This window comes from Lampris incognitus, chromosome 17 (genome assembly GCF_029633865.1).
Source record: "Lampris incognitus isolate fLamInc1 chromosome 17, fLamInc1.hap2, whole genome shotgun sequence".
Taxonomy (NCBI): Eukaryota; Metazoa; Chordata; class Actinopteri; order Lampriformes; family Lampridae; genus Lampris; species Lampris incognitus.
This window is the reverse complement of record NC_079227.1, coordinates 21,707,529-21,731,659: the sequence shown is the minus strand read 5'-3', so window position 1 is coordinate 21,731,659 and position 24,131 is coordinate 21,707,529. Positions and strand designations below refer to the sequence as shown.

The 24,131-nt window shown below is 43.4% G+C and overlaps 1 protein-coding gene across 1 annotated transcript; it reads left to right on the top strand.

The window, feature by feature from the left end:
• The first annotated feature begins 347 nt into the window (after positions 1–347).
• On the top strand, positions 348–22,578 carry tap2t (transporter associated with antigen processing, subunit type t, teleost specific). Its single transcript, XM_056297038.1, has 12 exons — positions 348–576; positions 2,660–3,183; positions 3,547–3,661; positions 3,854–3,984; positions 4,260–4,465; positions 5,506–5,703; positions 14,278–14,406; positions 14,567–14,755; positions 15,332–15,505; positions 17,336–17,495; positions 20,709–20,845; positions 21,149–22,578. Exons 2-12 carry the CDS (start codon positions 2,679–2,681, stop codon positions 21,332–21,334), a joined length of 2,130 nt encoding a protein of 709 aa, XP_056153013.1. The 5' UTR covers positions 348–576; positions 2,660–2,678; the 3' UTR covers positions 21,335–22,578.
• Positions 22,579–24,131: the final 1,553 nt, after the last annotated feature.

Genomic DNA, 24,131 nt, shown 5'->3' with positions numbered 1-24,131 from the left:
ACTTTTTTGTACAACAGAAGAATCGCTGTTTGTTGTCGCCACACATCGTCACTTATTAAAATCGGACCAGTGTCGCCATCCTGTGGTCATAAAGTGAAAGTACACGCCTGTAGCGCGGTAGCGTGGGCAGACAATTCCGTCAAAGTAACGTTAAAATAACGTCAAAACCTTTTTTAAATTTATGTATGTCTTTTAATATCTTTATGTAATGGAAATGAATGTATCCCTGGCTCCTTTGTTATGTATGCTCGCTCTGTATACTGTCCTCCGTGTACTGAATCCGTTGTATTAATAAAGATTTGTAAAAAAAAAAAAAGATAAAAAAAATACGGTTAGCCGAGGCTGACGCGGTCTCAGCCAGTCAGACACACAAAAAGAAAAAAAGAAAGAAACGTTAAAACAACGCTCTTGTTGGGAACAACATTACTTTTCCGGCATTTACAAAACTTTGGATTGAAATAAGGTTTTATTTTATGTCAAGTAAACTTGCCTTTAGAGAAGACGAGAAGTTGGCTTCTGCTGAAAGTGAAAGTATAATTGGTACGCATGTGGACACTATCTTTAAACACAGCGACGGTAAGTCTGATCAGCTTTAATGAAACGGTCACGTTTCACATGCTAATTTTGGTCAGTAATGAGCATTGTTAAAGGATAGTGAAGGTAATTTTGCCAACTAACGCGTCCTAATATTGTGGGTGTGTCGAGCCTTAACATTTTACGGCACGAGTGAATCCCTTCATTCGGGGACTTTTTGGTTTTATTTTTAAAGACAAGTATCACTTTATTACAAGTATTAAGTATTACATTACTCGTTTCTTTGTTATCACTGTTATTTCACCAAACTGTTCTGTCTTTAGATTAACGTTCTTTTGATGCAGGCATAACTGTTCACGTTTATGTTGACATTGCTTAACAATGCACATACAGTGCATCCGGAAAGTATTCACACCCCTTCACTTTCCGCAAATTTTGTTATGTTACAGCCGTATTCCAAAATGGATTAAATTCCTTTTTTTCTCATTAATCTTCACACAATACCCCACAATGACAAAGTGAAAAAGGTTTTGTAGAAATTTTTGCAAATTTATTAAAAATAAAAAAAACTGGAATATTTCATGTACATAAGTATTCACACCCTTTGCTATGACACTCAAAATTGAGCTCAGGTTCATCCTGTTTCCACTGATCATCCTTGAGATGTTTCTACATCTTGATTGGAGTCCACCTGTAGTAAATTCAATTGATTGGACATGATTTGGAAAGGCACACACCTGTCTGTATAAGGTCCCACTGTTGACAGTGCATGTCAGAGCAGAAACCAAGCCATGAAGTCAAAGGAATTGTCTGTGGACCTCCGAGACAGGATTGTATTGAGGCACAGATCTGGGGAAGGGTACAAAATAATTTCTACAGCTTTGAAGGTCCCGAAGAGCACAGTGGTCCCCATCATTCGTAAATGGAAGAAGTTTGGATCTACCAGGACTCTTCCTAGAGCTGGCCGCCCAGCCAAACTGATCAATCGGGGGAGAAGGGCCTTGGTCAGGGAGGTGACCAAGAACCCAATGGTCACTCTGACAGAGCTCCAGCGTTCCTCTGTGGAGATGAGAGAACACTTCCAGAAGGACAACCATCTCTGCAGCACTCCACCAATCAGGCCTTTATGGTAGAGTGGCCAGACGGAAGCCTCTGCTCAGTAAAAGGCACATGACAGCCCGCTTGGAGTTTGCCAGAAAGCACTTAAAGGACTCTCAGACCATGAGAAACAAGATTCTCTGGTCTGATGAAACCAAGATTGAACTCTTTGGCCTGAATGCCAAACATCACATCTGGAGGAAACCAGGCACCTCTCATCACCTCGCTAATACCATCCCTACAGTGAAGCATGGTGGTGGCAGCATCATGCTGTGGGGATGTTTTTCAGCGGCAGGAACTGGGAGACTAGTCAGGATCGAGGGAAAGATGAATGGTGCAAAGTACAGAGAGATCCTTGATGAAAACCTGCTCCGGGGCGCTCAGGACCTCAGACTGGCGCGAAGGTTTACCTTTCAACATGACAACGACCCTAAGCACACAGCCAAGACAACGAAGGAGTGGCTTCGGGACAAGTCTCTGAATGTCCTTGAGTGGCCCAGCCAGAGCCGAGACTTGAACCCCATTGAACATCTCTGGAAAGACCTGAAAATAGCTGTGCAGCGACGCTCCCCATCTAACCTTACAGAGCTCGAGAGGATCTGCAGAGAAGAATGGGAGAAATACCCCAAATATAGGTGTGCCAAGCTTGTAGCTTCATACCCAAGAAGACTTGAGGCTGTAATCGCTGCCAAGGGTGCCTCAACCAAGTACTTAGTAAAGGGTGTGAATACTTATGTACATGCAATATTTCAGTTTTTTATTTTTAATAAATTTGCAAAAATTTCTACAAAACCTTTTTCACTTTGTCATTATGGGGTATTGTGTGGAGATTGATGAGAAAAAAAAGGAATTTAATCCATTTTGGAATAAGGCTGTAACATAACAAAATGTGGGGAAAGTGAAGGGGTGTGAATACTTTCCGGATGCACTGTATATCATTTTGTCTTGCCAATAAAGCAAATTCACAAGACATTGAATTGATAGGTGGATAGACAGTATAACAGCATTATGAAAATCTCTATTCCAGGTCAGTTCTGCCCAGAAGAATGGCAGGAATGATATTATATGGAGGAGCCATCCTGCTTCTCGACACGGTGCTCTGGTTGGCGCTGTGGGCTGGACTGGCCCTGTCACAGTGCATCAGTTGTGGGGGCCTACCAGGATTATGTGCCTTTACTGCAATGAAATGGGCCCTTCTTCACTGGTTCACTTTCATTTTGACCAACGGAAAGCCCCAGTGTGCCCTCAACAGGCTGGTGGCTCTCATCTGCTTGCTGCCCCCTGTATTTCAAATTAGACAGATGCTGAGGGAGCATCCCTCAGGACCTTACAGCGGACCATCCCCCGAACCCAGTATGCTGATCCTGGCCCTCGTATCTTCATTGGCTGCCTGTGTATTTTGGGAAGGGGTCCTGCCCAGTGTTTGGGGAATGAAGAAGGGCAAGGACAAACTGGATGCCGGTGCTTTGCTGTGGAGAGTGGTGAAATACTTGAAGCCAGACAAGCTTTACGTGACTGCAGCATTCTTTTTCCTCATTTGTGGTGTAATCTGTGAGTCTGCACAATATACCCTGCAAATGTTAAGTGGTACAGCTGCAAATTAAGGATGTAAATGACAGTCGTAGCACTATAAATTCTCTTTACTGTAAAATATATAAACTATATCAGAGAATATAGGCACCCAGAGGTGTAAAGTATAACTGAGGGATTGCCTGTGTGACACACATTCATTTTCAGTTTTCTGGAATGCTTCGGTGCATTTAGATTTCCCTAAAATATTATTTACCAGTCAGTCTCCCTTCACTGACATTTTTGCTTCAGGACAATCTCTCAGTCATCTCATGCCATATGAGACAATTGACTGAATCTTACTGAAGTGCTAACTGGTTTCCTAACCATATTTTATGTCAACAGGTGATACATTTATTCCATATTACCAAGGGGAAGTAGTTGATATGCTGTGTGGTGAGAGCCGTCAAAATAGCTTCTTTTATGCAACTGGACAGCTTGCACTTCTCTCATTCGGAAGGTAATTTTTGTCCTAATTTGTGAGAGTATAGTTTTCTTCTGTCTGTGCTCTCCCTGCTAACAAATTATGAATTACAAGCAGAAAGTGAGTGCTCTCAGCCCAGAATGGGCTGTTCAAATGATTATGTTTTTCTGTTTGATTAAAATGGAGTTGGTTGAAGTCATGTGACTGTAAATTCCCTCTTGACCCCAGCGCACTGTTTTCTGGCTTGAGAGGAAGCTTGTTCATGTGGACCCTGGCGAGATTAAACCACAGAATGAAACATCTGCTGTATGGCAGCCTACTTCTGCTGGATATAGACTTCTTTGAGGAGAACAAACCTGGTGAGAAGGACACAGAAATACATAAAACAATGGCTACATTAAAATGTGTGTGCGACAACAAAGCAGATCTGTTCCAATGAGTAACCAAATTCCCATTTGGTTTATCCTGGTTTACTCCAGTATACAAGATAGGTTGACAAATCTGCACCTGTTTAAAATATAAGATTACCAAATCCCAGATATGCAACATAATCAGTTTCAGAAACCACTTCTGCAATTTTCTACCACAGTTTGTAACTTAATCTTGACCTGTCTTCCTCCCCCATTCTCCACAGGAAGCCTTTCCTCCCGCCTGCACTCAGATGTGGACAGGATGGGCTGCATGGTAGCCCTGAATGCCAACGTGCTGGTTCGAAGCACAGTCAAAACTGCACTTATGCTGATACTGATGTTTGGCCTGTCCTGGGAGCTCACTCTCCTCACCTGCATAGAGATGCCACTCTTGTTCCTGCTACAGAAAAAATACACCATCTACAGGCAGGTGGGTACTGTACTAAGAGAGCGATATCTGGAAGCAAGAGTGGGACTGTTGGATATAAGGATGTGTTTGCATTGGACATCTACCTGATGTGAATGTGTATAACTGCATGTGAATATGAGTCAGGACATTTCTACAAAAGAATACACCCACTTAGCTAACCTTCCCTTGGTTAAAAAAAAATTGTTGAAAGTTCATGTCTTGATGCATACGCAATAATCCAGGTAAGGAAATCACAGAAAGTCAAATCAGTTCATCTGGACTCAGCGTTTATTGAGAGAAACGTTTCATCACTCATCTAAGTGACCTCTTCAGTCTCACCTGACTGCAGGTATCCCCACCCTTATAAACAATACAGTGACATAACGAACAAAACCGGCTATCGGTTACATTCCCCAATCCTCTGTGAATAGTACACATTGCCATGGTAACTCTAATTAATGGTCATGGCAATTTGCATATGAAACCGATCGTTGGTTTCGGTCGTTATGCCACTGTATTGTTTATAAGGGTGGGGATACTTGCAGTCAGGTGAGACTGAAGAAGTTACTTAGATGAATGATGAAACGTTTCTCTTTCAGTAAACGTTGTGTCCAGATGAACTGATTCAACCTTGTGGAACTTGTTGCTCTGCATACTTTGGAAACTGTTCACAGACTGTCTGCACAAGTTCAATAAATCCAACTTCTGGATGCCTCTGGCTGCTTGTGCAAGTATAATTTTTCACTTTTGGCTGGTGCTGCCAGTATTTGAAAATAATTAAATATATCCCTCAAATAATGTCGCCAAGCCATACTGTTGAGGTTTCTTGTTGCTGGAAAGCATGTTAAGCATTATGCTCTTTATCAGTAACTGTGTCAAGCATAACAGCTGAGGGATGAAATTATTAACTTGAAAATAGCAACTTGACCTATATTGAAACGCCCCCACATAGATTTGAAACCGTGTTGGTCACAAGCACAAAGTGTCCTAACTCTTGTCCGCCATTTGCACAGTTTGTTGTCACTTACTTCTTCTGTTTCGACATATTCTTTGTCAAATAGGAACTGGAAAATCAAATGCAAGACCACCAGGCGCACACCAAAGGCGTGGTGACCGAAGTTCTAGGAGGGATTAAAACAGTACACAGCTTCGAAGGACAGAAGGAGGAATTGAGGCGGTATAATGATGTGTTGGAGCAGATGTACATAGTCAAGAGGCGTAACGGGATCTACAAGGCCATCTTCCTCTTATTAAGAAGGGTAAGTCGGCAGCTGAGGGACCACCACTGGATTTGTGTGAAGTCACTGATCTAAAAAGAGAGATTAACTATTATATTTTTGTACCAGTTTATGTTTGTGTTGACAAGGTCATGCAGCAGCCTTACCTGTAGTTTTTATCTACTTGTTTTTGTTTTGGTTTTTTTGGATCCCCCCCCCCCTTTTTTTTTCCTCCCCAGTTGTATCCAGCCAATTACCCTGCTCTTCCGAGCTATCCCGGTCGCTGCTCCACCCCCTCTGCCAATCCGGGGAGGGCTGCAGACTACCACATGCCTCCTCCGATACATGTGGAGTCGCCAGCCATTTCTTTTCACCTGACAGTGAGGCGTTTCACCAGGGGGACGTAGCACATGGGAGGGTCACGCTATTCCCCCCAGTTCCCCCTCCCCGCCTGAACAGGTGCCCCGACCGACCAGAGGAGGCGCTAGTGCGGCGACCAGGACACATACCCACATCTGGCTTCCCACCCGCAGACACGGCCAATTGACCTTTCACAAAGTCCCTTCCCCCTTAGTTACTGTTACTATGACTGTCTAGCATTTCAGAACTATCCAGGAAGTAGCCGGAAAACACCAAAACATAAAGGAAGAAATCAGCACATTGTGTGGGTAAAAGTAACAGTAATAATACGTTAGCTGTATTATCTATCAATAATAGCTAGTAGCAAGCTTAGCTTGGAGCAGACAGGTATTTTTGTTGATTTTGGATGGATTAAGCTGGCCATGGGGTCTGCTATACTGCGAAATCTATTGCCGACATTGCGCTTCTTGCGTTCTGGGTTTCGGGAAGGGAAAGAAAATTACACCCCCTCCAAACTTTTCAGATATCTAGTCTCTGATTTGCAGATCCCATAGGCACACCGTTTCAGCATTTTGCTGTGTGTTTGAAAGCTTGACGGATCGTTGCTAAGGTAGGATTGGACAAGCACCGTTCTGGGGTGGTACTTTGCGAAAGGTCAATTGTGTCTGTAGGGACGCTCGACCAAGCCGGAGGTAACACGGGGATTCGAACCAGTGATCCCCATGCTGGCAGACAACGGAATAGACCGCTACGCTACCCAGATGTCCCCAACCCTACCCGTAGTCTTTATCCACTTTTAATCCCAGCATGCATCGTATCGGCAAAATAACTTAAGCAAGTCATTTTAAGGGCCAAATCTGTGTTAAACAGCATTTGCAAATGTTTCTTGGTGTTTGTTATGTTGTACTTGAGATTTCAGATGCCTGTTATTTTATCGGTCACCAGTAAGTTTGCACATACAAGGGATTGGACTTTGTGTGATATTCACACACAAGGGACATTCAAACATGAGTGTGCACACCAAGGAAATCAAGTGAACAAGGGGATACAGTGACATAGACATTAATTGGTAATAGAGTTAAGTGAGTAAAGTGCAGCAGACGTTTGCATAATGCAATATCTGCAAAATAGGAAATATGTATATAATTGATCTCTTCCTATGTGCCCTGACAGTGCATCTGCCAACTCAAAGCAACTGTTGTCTATTGTGCTGTCATTATCTTCCATCCATTGCAGTAAGCTCGGCCACAATATTCTCCAAAGTGCTTCAAAGGTTAGTTTGTGTGCACGGGCTACACGGTTCCATCCCTCTCCCTTCATGATGTTTTCAGTTGTGTTCTTTCCAAACGCACCACTTTCCTCAAGGATGTCTCTCAGTCCAGAATCAGCAAGATGCTGACCAATGACCTTTGAAAAGTTCATTTGCACATGAAAGCCACCCAAGAGAATAACAATATTCTCGCACTCTTTTTGGAGATGCCACTGAAGCATCTTTGCTTTGCAGTAGAGCTGCTCATCAAAGGTTATGACTGTGTACCTTTGGCCCAGTTGTGTAGTCATTTTGTGGCAGTTTTGTAACACCGTCCAGATTGTGTCATAGTCGTGTGCTGTAGAATTTATGATAGGCATCATTCCAGCTACTGTTTTTTGGTGATCTGATTTTGACATAAGGTGGTTGAAGCCACTCCAAGATGGAACAACTTCCAAGTTCTGTTGCCTTCACAGAATCCAAGCAAGATCCTGGTTCTTTGATTGTTTAGTTAGTTGTGTGTCTGCATCATACATTTCTGGTGTAACTGGCTCATGACATTTTGGAGGGGGCTTCTGTGATCCCATTTTAGCATCCTTTAGCTCAAACATCCCTGATGGAATTGAGAGTGACTTTGATCTGCCTGATTTCAGCTTCACTTTGGGGATTTGTTCTTGAGGTTCACTTCGTCTGAAAGCTGCAGTCTGGGAGGCATGAAAGGTTCCTTTCCCATCAAGGGTTTCTTCATTAATGTTGATGTTGTCATTTGCATACATGATGTATCCAGGGAGCCTTGCATTGACAAAGTTTTGTGGAATAAATACTCTACCATTGTCAAAGTATTGCTTCACAGCCTCATTTGCTATAGCAGTATCTGTTCTCAGCACTGACTCGTAGCTTATACTGTGCCCAGCAGCATGAAGTAACTGCACTAAGCCCTTTGAGCGTAGCTTGGTGTACTGCAACTCCAATTCCAATGTGCTTTGGTGTTGGTCTCTGTCCACCAGATGCCAGGAACACAATGTCTTGAGCAATGCTGAGTAGCTTTGTGTTCAAGGTTTGTTTATCCATATTTTCTTGGTCGCCATCATCAGTGCATAGAAGTCGTAACAGCAGGTACAGACTCTCAGGCACAACTTCTTCTGCTTGGTGCTGATCAATCCCTCCAATGACATCATGTCTTGGGGACTCCCTGATGTCTGCCTTGATCTTTAATGACCCAATACAGCCAACTCAGTATCTCATCGTCACAACTAGCCATACTCATTCCTTTAGTGTCATCTTGGGATTCCTGTTCATCATCCATTGTTTTCCTTAGGTTTTCGGGGGGCAGCCTCAGCTGTCATTTCAGGAAATATCAGTAAGGGCTCAGTTGGTCTCTGTGATTGCACAAATAATGCTTTCCCTTTAAGCAATTTGTCACGCGTTGTCTTGAAATGATGGTTCTAAGTCAAAGTCTTCAATAAGTTCATAGTATCTTTCCCAAACTGTTTTCAAAGAGTATATTTCACCTCTGGCAAGGCCAGTTCTAAGCTCATCTGCCACATTGTCTAAGCAAATGGCATATGGACCTGCTCCTGGCGTAGTGCTTTGGTACTTCCTGGAGAATGCCCTGTAGCAGATAAGATGATATTTGCCCTCTGCGGCAATCAAGTCATTGACTCCTGCAAGCCTGCATCTCAATACTGTGTCTAGCCGAGCTAGGTGAAGAGTATTTTCTGATGTACGTAAGACTTGAATGTTGTGAAGGTTTTCCTGAGGCTTATCCTTCTGACAAAAAAATTAATTTTTCCCAAATGACTGGAACAATTGAACTTCTAGTGGAACGAGGGCAGCTTTCAGGTTCCAGTGTGTCCTTAGTGTTTAAGCGCCACTTAAGATGATCAATGACAACGGCATGGGTAAAATCAGCATAGCATGTCTTGTGCCACTGCATCTCTTCGGCTTTTGTGTTCAGGAATTCCTGAATTCGATCTAGGTATCAACATATTCTACATCTTTGTATTTTACTCGTTCCCTTGCTCTAAGTCTAATGCATTTCAGTCCATCCTCAGATGCTTTTCTTAGCAGTTTATCTTGCCTGTTTTTCCCATAGTCATGTTGACAAATAAAGCATTTTCCCCAATTAATATCATTTGCCATTCTTCTTCTTTTACACACTACAGCTCCCACTGGCTCCATATTGGCTCATCTGAAAGGCAAATACATAGTGTCACTACTCTAGTCTCTATTCTACTTGACCACTTCTCGTGAGGAGAAATAAAAAAAGTGGATCACTGCAACATCTTTAGCTGTAGCCTACATTATCTCAGGAGCTGGCTAGCTAACCAGCAGATTTAAACTTCTAGTATTCTAATAAATGCATAATAGATGCTATAGCTATATTCCCAGTACACATGCTCACAAAAACTTATGTGCACATAGTACTCCTTAATTATAACTGTTGGTGAAGGGAAAAATTGGAAAAAAATAAGATGAAATGATCTGTGCTTGCTAGCAGATGGGGTAGCTAGCTTGCAGATGGAAAACTGTTTAGCGTACCTGTTTTTTGGCAACACTTGGTGGTCGAATCCGGAGGTAACTGTTATTTGGTCATCAAATAACAGACTTAAACCCTTTATTATCTCAAATCACCCATTACTTGATAGTTTTGTTTGAACTGTAGAACTCTTCTGTGATTATCTTCACTGTCATTGCTGCTGTTTTTTTGCTGTATCAAATCACAGCTTTGCTGATCACAAACAGCACCCCCTGTGGTAGGCTATGATATTGTTTTACCATTAGTTGATTTTTTATCAATAGTTACGATCATACATTCACAGGAGATATATTGAGGGATAATATTACAAATTTGCTCAAAATTGCCAGAGCAAATTTTTACTAATTTGGCAGCATTGTGAAAAAAGGTCCGATTTTTACCACTTACAATGATACAATGATAAAATGACAAAAAAAATCATTTTCAAAGATGTCAACATAGCTAGAACATACACTCACCGGCCACTTAATTAGGCACACCTGTCCAACTGCTCGTTAACGCAAATTTCTAATCAGCCAATCACATGACAGCAACTCAATGCATTTAGGCATGTAGACATGGTCAAGACGATCTGCTGCAGTTCAAACCGAGCATCAGAATGGGGAAGAAAGGTGATTTAAGTGACTTTGAATGTGGCATGGTTGTTGGTGCCAGACGGGCTGGTCTGAGTATTTCAGAAACTGCTGATCTACTGGGATTTTCACCCACAACCATCTCTAGGGTTTACAGAGAATGGTCCAAAAAAGAGAAAATATCCAGTGAGCGGCAGTTCTGTGGGCGAAAATGCCTTGTTGATGCCAGAGGTCAGAGGAGAATGGCCAGACTGGTTCGAGCTGATAGAAAGGCAACAGTAACTCAAATAACCACTCATTACAACCGAGGTATGCAGAAGAGCATCTCTGAGCGCACAACATGTCGAACCTTTAGGCAGATGGGCTACAGCAGCAGAAGACCACACCGGGTGCCACTCCTGTCAGCTAAGAACAGGATACTGAGGCTACAATTCGCACAGGCTCACCAAAATTGGACAATAGAAGATTGGAAAAACGTTGCCTGGTCTGATGAGTCTCGATTTCTGCTGCGACTTTCGGATGGTAGGGTCAGAATTTGGCGTCAACAACATGAAAGCATGGATCCATCCTGCCTTGTATCAACGGTTCAGGCTGGTGGTGGTGGTGTAATGGTGTGGGGGATATTTTCTTGGCACACTTTGGGCCCCTTAGTACCAACTGAGCATCGTGTCAACGCCACAGCCTACCTGAGTATTGTTGCTGACCATGTCCATCCCTTTATGACCACAGTGTTCCCATCTTCTGATGGCTACTTCCAGCAGGATAACGCGCCATGTCATAAAGCTCGAATCATCTCAGACTGGTTTCTTGAACATGACAATGAGTTCACTGTACTCAAATGGCCTCCGCAGTCACCAGATCTCAATCCAATAGAGCACCTTTGGGATGTGGTGGACCGGGAGAGTCGCATCATGGATGTGCAGCCGACAAATCTGCAGCAACTGCGTGATGCTATCATGTCAATATGGACCAAACTCTCTGAGGAATGTTTCCAGTACCTTGTTGAATCTATGCCACGAAGGATTAAGGCAGTTCTGAAGGCAAAAGGGGGTCCAACCCGGTACTAGCAAGATGTACCTAATAAAGTGGCCAGTGAGTGTATGTCAAGGGGTTAAACATGAATACTGGATAGGTTGACAGCTTCTACCCAAAAGCGTCAACTTAAGTTGCAATACCAGTTTTGGCCCCCTGACTAATACATGGATCGTTGAACTGTTAAGAATAATATTGCACTGGTGAGTGAACCTATTTTAAAAAGCGTATACAAAGAACTGAATATTAACCTGAGTAGGTGATTTTAAATAGATGCAGCACTAAATACTGGACTGCCTGAAGCACTTGGCAGACTGTCATTTTTAAAGTCTTTTGCATTATGCGATAATAAGGGGATGTAACTCCAGAGAGCCTGTTTCACTGTGTGATTTTTGGACTGCGTCCTATGTCAGATGATAGCCAGCTGACGCAAGCATCTTCGAAATGATGTGTCACAAAAAAACAGGCGGTTGTGGTGATGGTTACAATGTGCTGTCTCTATAACCCCCCCACTCCCCCACCCCAGCCAAAAAGAAAAAAAAAAGAAAAAACAGTAAGATGACAAGGATTTGGATCTGTTCTTGGCTCGGCAGGGGAGGACAACACGAACTGTCTGTTCCCCTGCATGAGCTTGAGATAATCACCAGCCAGACAATTTTCTTGAAACTAGGTGGTAGACAGGTGGGTGGAGTTCGGTTGTGAATTCTGGTTGTTTTTTTATTATGACTGTTATCTCTTTCCCGAAGCAAGAGTGAGGTGGGTCAGATATGGTCCTGCCTGTGTGCTTTTCTAGAGCCGCCATGGAAGCGGTCTTGGGGGGTTGGCAGCATGCAGCCAATGCTCTTCTCTGCTGAATAATACAAGACTACACAATGTCCAGAAGTATTGTATGACCTTGTCATGTGAGGCATATGACCAAGCCAGTTATGGAGGCACAGAGGACGGACTCAGCACTGACTGATTTCCATCTTGCACAACATCCACAATCAATATTTGCATCATCAGCAAATTTCTAGGGCCTACCAGCAGGGTCAGTGGAAGTGCAGGCGTTAGTGTAGACAGTGTAGAAGAGAGGAGGAAGCACACACCCCCATGTTGCTGAGGGTCGGTGTGTTTGATGCATGCTTCCCAAGCCCCGTATGAGTCTGCTGTCTGTTTATGTCGTTTCAGCTTTTCAGGTTGAATTTGCATGGCAGCTCTGATATCAGTCTACTCAACTTCCTTGTAGTGGACATTAAAGTTTGAGTTGTTTTTTGAGGGGGGGTTCCCCCTTTTTTCTCCCCCCTTTTTTTTTAATTCCACCCCCCCCCCATTTTCTCCCCAATTGTATCTGGCCAATTACCCCACTCTTCTGAGCTGTCCCGGTTGCCGCTCCACCTCCTCTGCTGATCCAGGGAGGGCTGCAGACTACCACATGCCTCCTCCGATACATGTGGAGTTGCCAGCCACTTCTTTTCACCTGACAGTGAGGAGTTTTGCCAGGGGGACGTAGTGGGTGGGAGGATCATGATATTCTCCCCAGTTCCCCCTCCCCCCTGAATAGGTGCCCCGACTGACCCGAGGAGGCGCTAGTGCAGCAACCAGGACACGTACCCACATCTGGCTTCCCACCCGCAGACACGGCCTATTGTCTCTGTTGGGCCGCCTGACCAAGCCGGAGGTAACACGGGAATTTGAACCAGTGGTCCCCGTGTTGGTAAGCAATGGAATAGACCGCCATACCACCCGGGCGCCCAAAAGTTTGAGTTTTTTTGACAGCCCAGTAAGTTTGCACATGCTAAGAATTTGTCTTGATGGGATGTTCAGCATTGAGACATAAGGACATGATGATGTCTAAAGTTAAATAAAATGCAGAAGAATATAAAACCTTATCAATTCAATCAATCAATCAATCAATCAATCAATCAAGTTGCATTTTATATAGCGCTTTTCTAGCTGCAACAGCCACTCAAAGCGCTTTACATTCTGGTCAAATCTGAATTTCAGACACCTGTTATGACAAGAAGCACAGTTCTCCTGTATCCTTTTTGCGGGCACATGGATATTAACTGTGTTAACATAACTTTGGCCTAAACTTCTCAGTCTTTTTGCTTTGTTTTTTTCCAGTTCTCGGTATCTCTTTCTTTTCCTTCCTCTTTGCATATTAGTGTCACTGAGCACATTGTTGGCAACATCCTCCATCAGCACTGGTTCTACCTCAAAGATTATTTGTTCCTCAGTCTCACCCTCATCTTGAGCTCTTTCCCCATTTTTTTATTTTTTGGGTTGCCCTTTCTTGTTTACTGGCTGCTCTGTCTCTTTGTATTGAGCTCACACTCCCTTGCTTCTGGGCTGTTTCATCCCCTTTTCTCTCTCTCTCTCTCTCTCTCTCTCATATTCTGGATTCTCTTCTTGGCAGGACTGCAATAGCGCGGCCAGCCCTACACAGGCAATTGTCAGTGAGTGAGTGAGTGCCTGAGTGAGTGATGGACAGTCACCATTGGTCGGACGGCCGAGTTTGAGTTTCCCCATTGGCTGTTGCTCTTTCAAAATAAATCGGTGCGAACAGCTTTCTATTACGTCATCAACTGTTCATAGAACCGATGTCAAAACAGCCACTAAATGTAGTCTCCAAGAGGCGAAACGTCTTCACGGATATATACCAAGTCCAGTTGCACTTGATTCAATTCCTTTGGATTACTTTAAATTGCTGCAAACTCTTGACACTGTTTTTGTGCCAAACCTTGCCCAAGTGATGATAATAACACCAACAAGCATTTGTAATTGCCAGGTCCAGTACAAACATGTTATCTCTGTTCCTCAGGATGTTATTTAACTTTGATCATTGTGAAACTCAAACATCTGTCTTTACCTTCCCCCGTTAGATGCTGAATCTGGGGATACGGATGCTCATGCTGATCCAGGGCCGCAGTCTGCACAATTCAGGTCAGCTCAGCGTTGGCAAACTCTTGACCTTCATCTTGTACCAGAAAACCATGACAGCCAACATGAAGGTGAGCACAGCTATCTGCAATGCCATAACCCTTCACAGCAAATAATCTGGTTACCATTTATACCGCTGTTTGATTTCATTTCGTGAAATGTGTAATTTGACTGTGAAATGCCTGCTTGTGATGAGGAATATTCATTGAAGTTGCGGATCTTTCTTATCAGGAGATTTTATACGGTTTTGGAGAGATGGTGAGCAAAGTCGGCATCATCGCCAAGGTGTTTGGCTATCTGGACAGAAAATCGAGGTGTAAGGAGGCGGGAGAGTTGGCTCCTAAAAAGCTGGAGGGAAGGATTACTTTCGAAGATGTCACCTTCACCTACACCTCATCCCCACATAAACCAGCGCTGAAGGTCAGTGTCCGTGTTGGTGCAAAATTTTGGAAGTTGATAAGCAAATATTGGTGTTGGGCTAAAAGCTGCTGTTGGACATCAATCAGAAATTAAACAAGGGGCATCCGGGTGGTGTGACGGTCTGTTCCGTTGCCTGCCAACATGGGGACCACCGGTTTGAATCCCCATGTTACCTCCGGATTGGTCGGGTGTCCCTACAGGCACAATTGGCTGTGTCTGCGGGTGGGAAGCCAGATGTGATGTGGGTATGTGTCCTGATCACTGCACTAGCACCTCCTCTGGTCGGTCAGGGCACCTGTTTGGGGGGGAGGGGGAACTGAGGGGAATTGCGTGATCCTCCCACACGCTATGTCTCCCTGGCGAAACTCCTCACTGTCAGGTGAAAAGAAGCGGCTGGCGACTCCACATGTATCAGAGGAAGCATGTGGTAGTCTGCAGGCTCGGAAGAATGGGGTAATTGGCCAGATAGAACTGGGGAAAAAAGGGGGGGGAATCCAACAACAATAAAAAAAGAAAAAAGAACTGAAACAAGAACATCATATGAGGTGTTATGTTATCGACCTGTTTCTGTGCCAGTCAGTGTCTATGGAGCTGTGCCCGGGGAAGATCACAGCGCTGGTTGGTCCCTCTGGCGGTGGAAAGACGACCTGCGTCAGCCTCCTGGAAAGGCTGTATGAACCACAAGAGGGACAGATCCTGTTGGACGGACAGCCGCTGCACTCTTACAAACACAAATACCTGCATCAGAAGGTATGCTGTATAAGGACGGGCTGATTAATAATACCACACTATACCACAGTACAGATTTACTCATAAATTTAAAGGCAGTCTGATATAAAGATGTTGACATTTCAGTTATTCACTATACGCTGGGATTACTGGCAAACTAATGTGGCATTTTTTTATGGCACATAGTAAAACGGCTAATTGGAGAAAAGGAGACAAAAATTCTAACAGAGGAAATAATCATCCAAATCAAATCATGTACCAAACATTTAATCCTTTTGTCATGTCAGCTGTTTGACATTTATGTGCTTATCGCTGTTGTCAAAAATATTTTAAATTGCAGGAATTAACAATCTGATAATGCTACCAAAGCATGAAGAAAGATCATCTCTAGTAAATTAGATGTACCCAGCGTGTACCTGCCTGCAGTTTTACGTTCAGAGGAAAGGTTGAAAGAGATGGGGTGCAACAGACTATTTCTGGTTAGGACACTCACAATATCAAACTTTTACTCTAATTGATAATGATAGAGTCACCATAATCAAAGCAATCATTTCTCCAACATCTTGTGAAGATTTAAGATGGACACCCCCCCCCCCGACTCGCGCGCGTGTGTGTGTGTGTGTGTGTGTGTGTGTGTGTGTGTAAAGAAGAACAGAGACTTATTAGAAAGAGAAACTTTCAGGAAAGTGCTGAGAGTTTATCATGACTGGGATTTGACATGATATTAGTCTTTCAGCATATAGAGATTAACCTACAAATCAGGATACACTAGATCTGCCAGAGTCATAGTAAAGAGTTATCTTTTCGCCTGATAGATTTTTTCCGAAGCTTATTTGAGTTGCAGATGTTTTGGTATTTGATAGCACTGACACGAGTAATAGATAATTGAAATTGCTATTTTGGATTTCTGCTGTCCATACTGCAGAAATAAACAAATCACTAACTCTCCTCTAGGCACTGCTCTGTATCGCAACCTGAAAATAAAAGGATATATGAAATGTTTACAGCTAAACTGGTCTATGATGAAATGAATGAAAGTCACTTTATTTGACATTGTATTCTGACAAAGAATTGTATTCTTACAATGAATTTGTTCTCTGCATTTAACCCATCCTGTTGTATTGGAGCAGTGAGCAACTGCAGCACCCGGGGACCAACTCCAGTTCTTCTTTACATTGCCTTGGTCAGGGGCACAGGCAGGAGTATTAACCCTAACATGCATATCTTTTTTTTCTAAATTTATTTCTGATTTTCCCTTTTTTCTCCCAATTTAGTGGCCAATCAATCCCTATTTTAGTTCAAACACCCACCCTCATACTGCATGCGTTCGCCAACTGCATCTCTCCGGCCGGCAGTCTCGAAGGAGACGCCTCCCCACTTTTGTGACAAGGCGAATCCAGGCCGAACCACTGCTTTTTCCGACACACACAGAGACGCATTCATGTGACGAACACAAGCTGACTCTGCCCCCCCTCCCGAAGACAGCGTTGCCAATTATTGTTGTTTCATCGAGTCCGGACATAGTCAGATCTGACGAGACCGGGGCGTGAACCCCGGTCCCTAGTGTGGCAACTGCATCAACACAAAGCCGATGCTTAGACCGCTACATCACCGCAGACAACATGCATGTCTTTTTGATAGTGGGAGGAAACCGGAGCACGTGGAGGAAACCCACGTAGACACGGGGGAGAACATGCAACCTCCACACAGAAAGGACCTAGGATGGCTTGGGGTTCGAACCCAGGACCTTCTTGCTGTGAGGCAACAGTGCTCACCACTGGGCAACCATGTCGCCCAGTGTATGAAGTGTGTGATTGTTTTTGTGATGTCCTCATCCCCCTTTAATTGCAGATGGCCGTGGTATCACAGAATCCTGTTCTATTCTCTGGCTCGGCAAGTTACAATATCGCGTACGGCCTAAAGGACTGCACACCGGAGACAATAAAGGAAGCTGCAAGGAGGGCCAGCGCTGACGGTTTCATCTCTGTGATGGAGAAACAGTATGATACAGGTACAGAGTTGGTATACTGCCTTAGTTGATATACTGCCTTGTGCCAAAGGCAGTATACCATTACTATATATCATTATTTTTATAGGTAATCATGGTCTGTATTTTGCAGCATGAAAAGTAAATCAAAGATATTTCCATTAAGAAATTAAAGTACGGGGGAATCCAGGTAACATAGCGGTCTACTCCGTTGCCAACCAACACAGGGATCCTGATTCAAATCCCCACGTTACCTCCGGCTTGGTTGGGCGTCCCTACAGACACATTTGGCTGTATCTGCGGGTGGGAAGCCAGATATGGGCATGTGTCCTGGTCGCTGCCCTAGCGCCTCCTCCGGTCAGTCGGGGCGTCTGTTCGGGGGGATGGGGGAACTCAGGGGAATAACGTGATCCTCCCGCATGCTACATCCCCCTGGCAAAACTCCTTACTGTCAGGTCAAAAGAAGCGGCTGGCGACTCCACATGTATCAGAGGAGGCATGTGGTAGTCTGCAGCCCTCCCCAGATCGGCAGAGGAGCAGTAACTGGGACGGCTCAGAAGAGTGGGGTAATTGGCCATGTACAATTGGGGAGAAAATGAGGGGGGGGAATCTAAGAAAAAAAATGACCATAGTATTGAATCAAAGAATACATTCATTTACTTGTGCAGGATGGTTTTACATTTAGCTGGAATTTGCCTTTGTCACTTTTTTGCATGACCAATACAGCAAAGTGAACAGATGGTAGACCCAATTTCACAACATCAGTAGTCGGAGACATTAGAGCCCTGTTTTCCATGGTAAACAATATTTTACAGCCACCGGACACTCTTGCACCTCACCTGTATTCAATTGCTCAATGTAACACCTTCATTACCTTTTTTAATGCCAAAATTGAAAATATTCATCAGCAATTGACCTCGTCGAACAATACCACATACAGTTCATCTTATTCACCCTTCTATGTTCCCCTCTCTTCTTCACAGCAGCTTATTGTACATAGTTGTCCATATTGCAGCGGCTTTAGTACCAGTTAGTCCTCAGCAGCTATAGGCAGGTGTGTGTGTGTGTGGGGGGGGGCGATGGAGGCTACAGCTCTGGGGAAGAAGCTGTTGTATGTTTATATGAAAACAACTGACTGATACCATATGATAATATTTTTGTTAGTATCTGCAGCAAAAGGTGACTGGTATAGGCCGGAGTTTTGAGTGACACCGAGATGTTGACAGTCATTTTTTTGCAGTGTGTGTGTGTGTGTGTGTGTGTGTGTGTGTGTGTATATATATAAAACTTTGTTAAAAGAAAACTCAACGGTAGGGAAAGTGCTCAGCAAATAAGGAGCAAAATAATCCAGGCATAAATTCTTTATGAGACAGTACAAGCCTGTTTCATGCCATAAGCAATCATCAGCTGTCAAAATTTGAATTTGAATTTGACAGCTGATGATTGCTTATGGCATGAAACAGGCCTGTACTGTCTCATAAAGAATTTACTTGACTCATTGGATTATATATATATATATATATATATATATATATATATAGATACAGGAAAAAAAGTTTGATACATTGCAGTACAGGCCTGTTTTGTGCGTCGCACACTCATCAGCTGCTAATGTGGTTCAACAAAGAATCATACAGTCGACCCCTAATATATATATATATGTGTGTGTGTGTGTATATATTTATATATATATATATATATGTGTGTGTGTATATATGTGTGTATATATATATATATATTTTAGGGGTCGATGTTTTTTTTCAGGGCTGATACCATTATCGATTATCCGTATGTTATGGTGGCCGAGAACCAATATTTTGGGCCGATATTCAGTTGCAGTAAATGTAACAAACATTTGTGCCAAAATTCACAGCAACACAAACCTCAGCACAAGGCTGCCTTTAAATGAACATATGTTTGATTGAATTTTGTGTAAAACAGAAAATATTTGAAAAATTAAAGTACATCATGTTCAAGGCACTAGCTAACAATCTGAATGGAATTCTTTTTTAATTAATAATAGATAACTTCCAGAACACGAAAATGGAATGAATTAAACAGCATGGACAGCAGGAACTAAACTTTGATCAAACTGAATAATTATAATATTAAAATAATTCCACATAAATTGTTTAAAGTGCTCCCAGCAGGCTTTGACTGAACTGAATTGAAAAATGTGCATTAGTGTCATTATGTTCCCTTTCTCTTATCTTTAAAGTGATAGTTTGAGTTTTTTGAAGTGGGGTTGCATGAGGTACTTATCAATAGCCAGTCTATTACCTGCAGTGGATGGGAGTCTGTGTGCTCCCAGTTTGGAGATTGAGCAGGAGTAGCTGGCATGGAAGTTGAAGAATGGGACATGGACAAAACCCTCCCATGTGTTCCCCCCGCCACGATTCAGTTATATATGAATTTGGAACATTCATTGACAGCCCTACCAGTTTACCAAAGAGTTGGCCTTTGCTGTCTCCCTTTATGAAAGTTTATGACAGTTTTTAAAAGCAATTGTCAATAATGTATTTTGAAGGAACGATGTTGCCAATGCTGAGAAGATTTAGACTTTTGCAACATTTAGAAATGCCCTGAAAAATGTTCAGGTGAGTTCTAGCTATATTAAGGTCGTGGCTTCATTTTGAAGTTTATTTCATAACCTTGCTCCTGTGCAGCGAAATTTGATTGCTACATTTACTGGAGTGTCTGATAGATTTTACTCCTGATAATGCTGTAGTTATGCTTTTGAACGCACACCCTGATCATTCTTGCTTTCCCCTTTCTCCTCTTTTCACATCTCTCCTCTTCATGTGATTGTTTCAAAGCCTTTTTTCTGTATGTAAGGAAATAATAAACATTTTCAATATGTGATTTAAAAAATATTGGCTGGCTGATAAAAATATGCCGATAACGATAATATGAAAAATGACAAATATCTAAGCCGATAATCGGCCAGACCAATAATCAGTCGATCCGTAATATAGTATAGTATATTGTAGAGGAACTCAAGCAGGAGTCGTGACAACTTTCTCTTTCGGCTACACAACGTGCACCATTTATTCCTTCCACCATTACAACAACAACAAAAAACCCACGCAGCGGAAGTGTGTCACTGTAAACCCAAACCGAGGAAACAGCAGCTGTAAACTAACGTTCCTACTAGCTCAATAAGGGGAATTATGTAGCCCCATAACCACTACAATATATAAATATATATACAGTATGTCTGACTGTGTGTCTCCCTAGATATTGGTGAATGTGGAGGCAAGCTTGCTGCTGGACAGAGGCAGTGCATCGCCATTGCCAGAGCTCTGGTTAGAGAACCACAAATCATTATTCTCGACGAGGCTACCAGCCACCTGGACACTGACTTACAGTATACCGTATGTAAAAATATATTTTGAGCAATCCAGAGAAAACCCAGATTTTTATTTATTTTTTGTCCTGGTTTAACAAGAGAGCAGATGTAATGTCACTGTACAATATGCACAGCAGACTAGTACCAGATTATCATTCAAATGGATTAGAGTACATTTGATTTGGACTGTTGTTCGATTTTAGGTATCTGGAGTAATGGAACCAGTCAGGTTGTTGCCCACATTGTATTCCGGCAAGACTTAAGGTAAAGTCTTGCTTTGTAGTGTTGATAGTAATGTGGCCCTCATGTCATTTGCTGTGTCTCCCAGGTGGTGAAAGAAATTCTGTCGTGTGGCCAGACAGTGGTGGTAGTGGCCCATCAACTGAAGACTGTGGAGAGGGCCCATCACATTATCTTCATAGAGAATGGAGGCATAGCAGAGCAAGGCACACACCAAGAGCTCATGGCTAAGAAAGGACGCTACTATCGGTTGAAAGAGGAGCTCTTCACATAGTTGAGCCAATACATTATATTGTCCAGTACATTATCCATCCATCCGTCCATTTTCCAAGCCGCTTATCCTAATCAGGGTCACGGGGCGCTGGAGCCTATCCCAGCAGTCATTGGGCGGAATACAATTCATTATATCATATTGCAATTATTATTTTAATGAAAATGTTTGCAAATTATTTTGGGTGTGTTAGGGGTAAGGTGTAGTACACCCAAAGTGATGTACAGTTAATGTTTTACTGTACCATTTTAGAAGAAGAATGTTGAATTAAAATACTACTCAACATGTATTAAAACTCCACTGAGATATCTGTGAATGTTCTCATTCATCCAGGTCATGGTTATCCAAAGGAGTTGAATCAAGTGCAACTGGACTTGGTATATAGCCGTGAAGACGTTTCGCCTCTCATCCAAGAGGCTTCCTCAGTTCGTGCCTTTCTGACTATACCAAGCTAGTCTTACTGGCTGGTGATGAGACTCAGAATTTATCCTCTAGGAGTCGTTGTCAGAGCTATTGATATGCGTGGCTCTTTGTGTCCCGATTTTTAACAACGCCCGTCGCTAACAAAAGCATAGCTATGAGTGGCTCTTTTGTGTATCAATGTTATGGCCGCGCCCGTCGTTATCGGAGCTATATCAGTAGCTCCGATAAGCTCCAAAAACGATTTTATTGTTTTATTGTGTGAAGCACTTTGTGTTACATTTGTCTGTATGTGTATATATGTCCGGGTGGCTGTGTGTGGCGGCACGGTGGTGCAGTGGTTAGCGCTGTCGCCTCACAGCAAGAAGGTCGTAGGTTCGAACCCCGGGGTTGTCCAACGTCCTTTCTGTGTGGAGTTTGCATGCTTTCCCCGTGTCTGTGTAGGTTTTCTCCGGGTGCTCTGGTTTCCTCCATCATCAAAAAGACATGCATGTTAGGGTTAGTACTCCTGTCTGTGCCACTGACTGAGGCATGGCAAGACGAACTGGAATTGGTCCCCGGGTGCTGCGTGGCGGCTGCCCACTGCTACACAGCTAGGATGGGTTAAATGCAGAGGAAGAATTTCCCCATGGGGATCAATAAAGTAATGCAAGTGTAACGTGCACGGATAAGAACACACGCTGGCTCGCGGGCCTGACCCTTTAGTCGAGCGGTTAGCGATGCTTCCTGCGGTACGGGCGATACGGGTTCGCTTCCCGGCCGCGGCAGCTCCTGTGGTTGCGTTGTCCCCCGGATTCGCTACAGTAATAAATAAAATAAAGTGTTATACAAAGTCTGATTGGTTGATTGATTGATAGCGTCTTCTGATGTTCTTAATGATACTGAGTCTTTTTCATTTTATTCAACACGTGGCCGGTCCCACACACATTAGGGGTCATACCCTGGGCCTTGTTTTTACGCTTGGTTTAAATATCCATCCATCCATTATCCAAACTGCTTATCCTGTTCTCGGGGTCACGGGGATGCTGGAGCCGATATTATATATCGCAGCAGGTGCAATCAGATTCTTCACGACATAAAATTAGGTTTTCATTACAGGTTACTCAAGTCTTCTGAATGAAATAAACACCATATTGTTTGTGAAAAAAGGGGTATTGCCAGGCAATACTTGTTTGACATTGCCATGGCAATACTGGCAATACTGACGGCGGTGGCCATGTTTGGTACCATCAACAACATTGTTACTCCTGCACCTCCTGATGTGCCTGCCTTTTCAAATACTGACTGCAACTTTCTCTTTTTCTTTGTGGATAAGATTAGAGATCTATCATCATCCTCTCTTCTACTTCCTTTTCTGCTTATCCAACTCGGCCTTCAATTTTGGACTGCTTCTCTCCTATATGCAAGACCTCATTGAGCTGGTGGGCAGTATGAAACCTCACTCAAGTCCTGTAGATATTTTATCAACTTCCATGTGTAACCAGGTTAAAATTAATGTTTTTATTTTATTTTGTTTGAGTATGAAATATCACCAAATCCTGTCTGTGTGCTGTTATTTGTGTTTACTACATTTTATTTTATGTCATTATTTACTTTTATGTATGTTTTCCAACGACCGTCATATACATGTACTGTCGCTTTAAGAGAGAGGTCTTGTGGGTACACGGAAGAGGGAACGCGGGAGAGGCCATTTTTGTTTTGTGGAGGGAGTCTCAAGCAGCGATCGAGCCGAGCCACACGTGTTTCTTACCGTAGGACAGTTTTGCTGGTTGAGGAGAACGTAACCTTGAGTATCCCTGTAAGAAGATACTGCAAGCTGTGGGATAAAATACTTGTTTATCCTTTCTTACATCGGAGTCCCGTGGACGGTTTCTCCTTCTAACGCACACGAGTGAAGTCCGGGCAGTGGTTGAACTTCGACCCCCACGTCCGTAAGAAACACCGCTCCCGCTGGAGGACTGGACGTTTGTCGAAGAGTTTGAAACCAAAATAAATGGCAAGGTGGGCCAAATAGAGTCCTGTGTGTCCCCCCTCCTTCCTTGATCATGATGATGATGATGATGATGAGAGACTGAGGGCCCCCCCACAACACCTGGGGCCCCACCCAACTAGAACACAACGCAGAGCTAATGATGAGAGTGACGGGCATGCAGCAGGCTGACCAGCATAGAACAGCAAAGGACTGCCCCCGTTACATTGGTGCCGTGACCCTCCTGGATCCTGAGAGTGACATCAGTTGCTCGCCGCGGGAGGCTGCTGTCGTCATCAAGCCCCAGACGTCCTCAGGTATTTCTATAGACTGTACGCTCATGTTACAGTGGACTGGAGTTGAGCTGTGTGGACACTGGACAGTCATAGCTGTGGTTACCATGGACTGGGC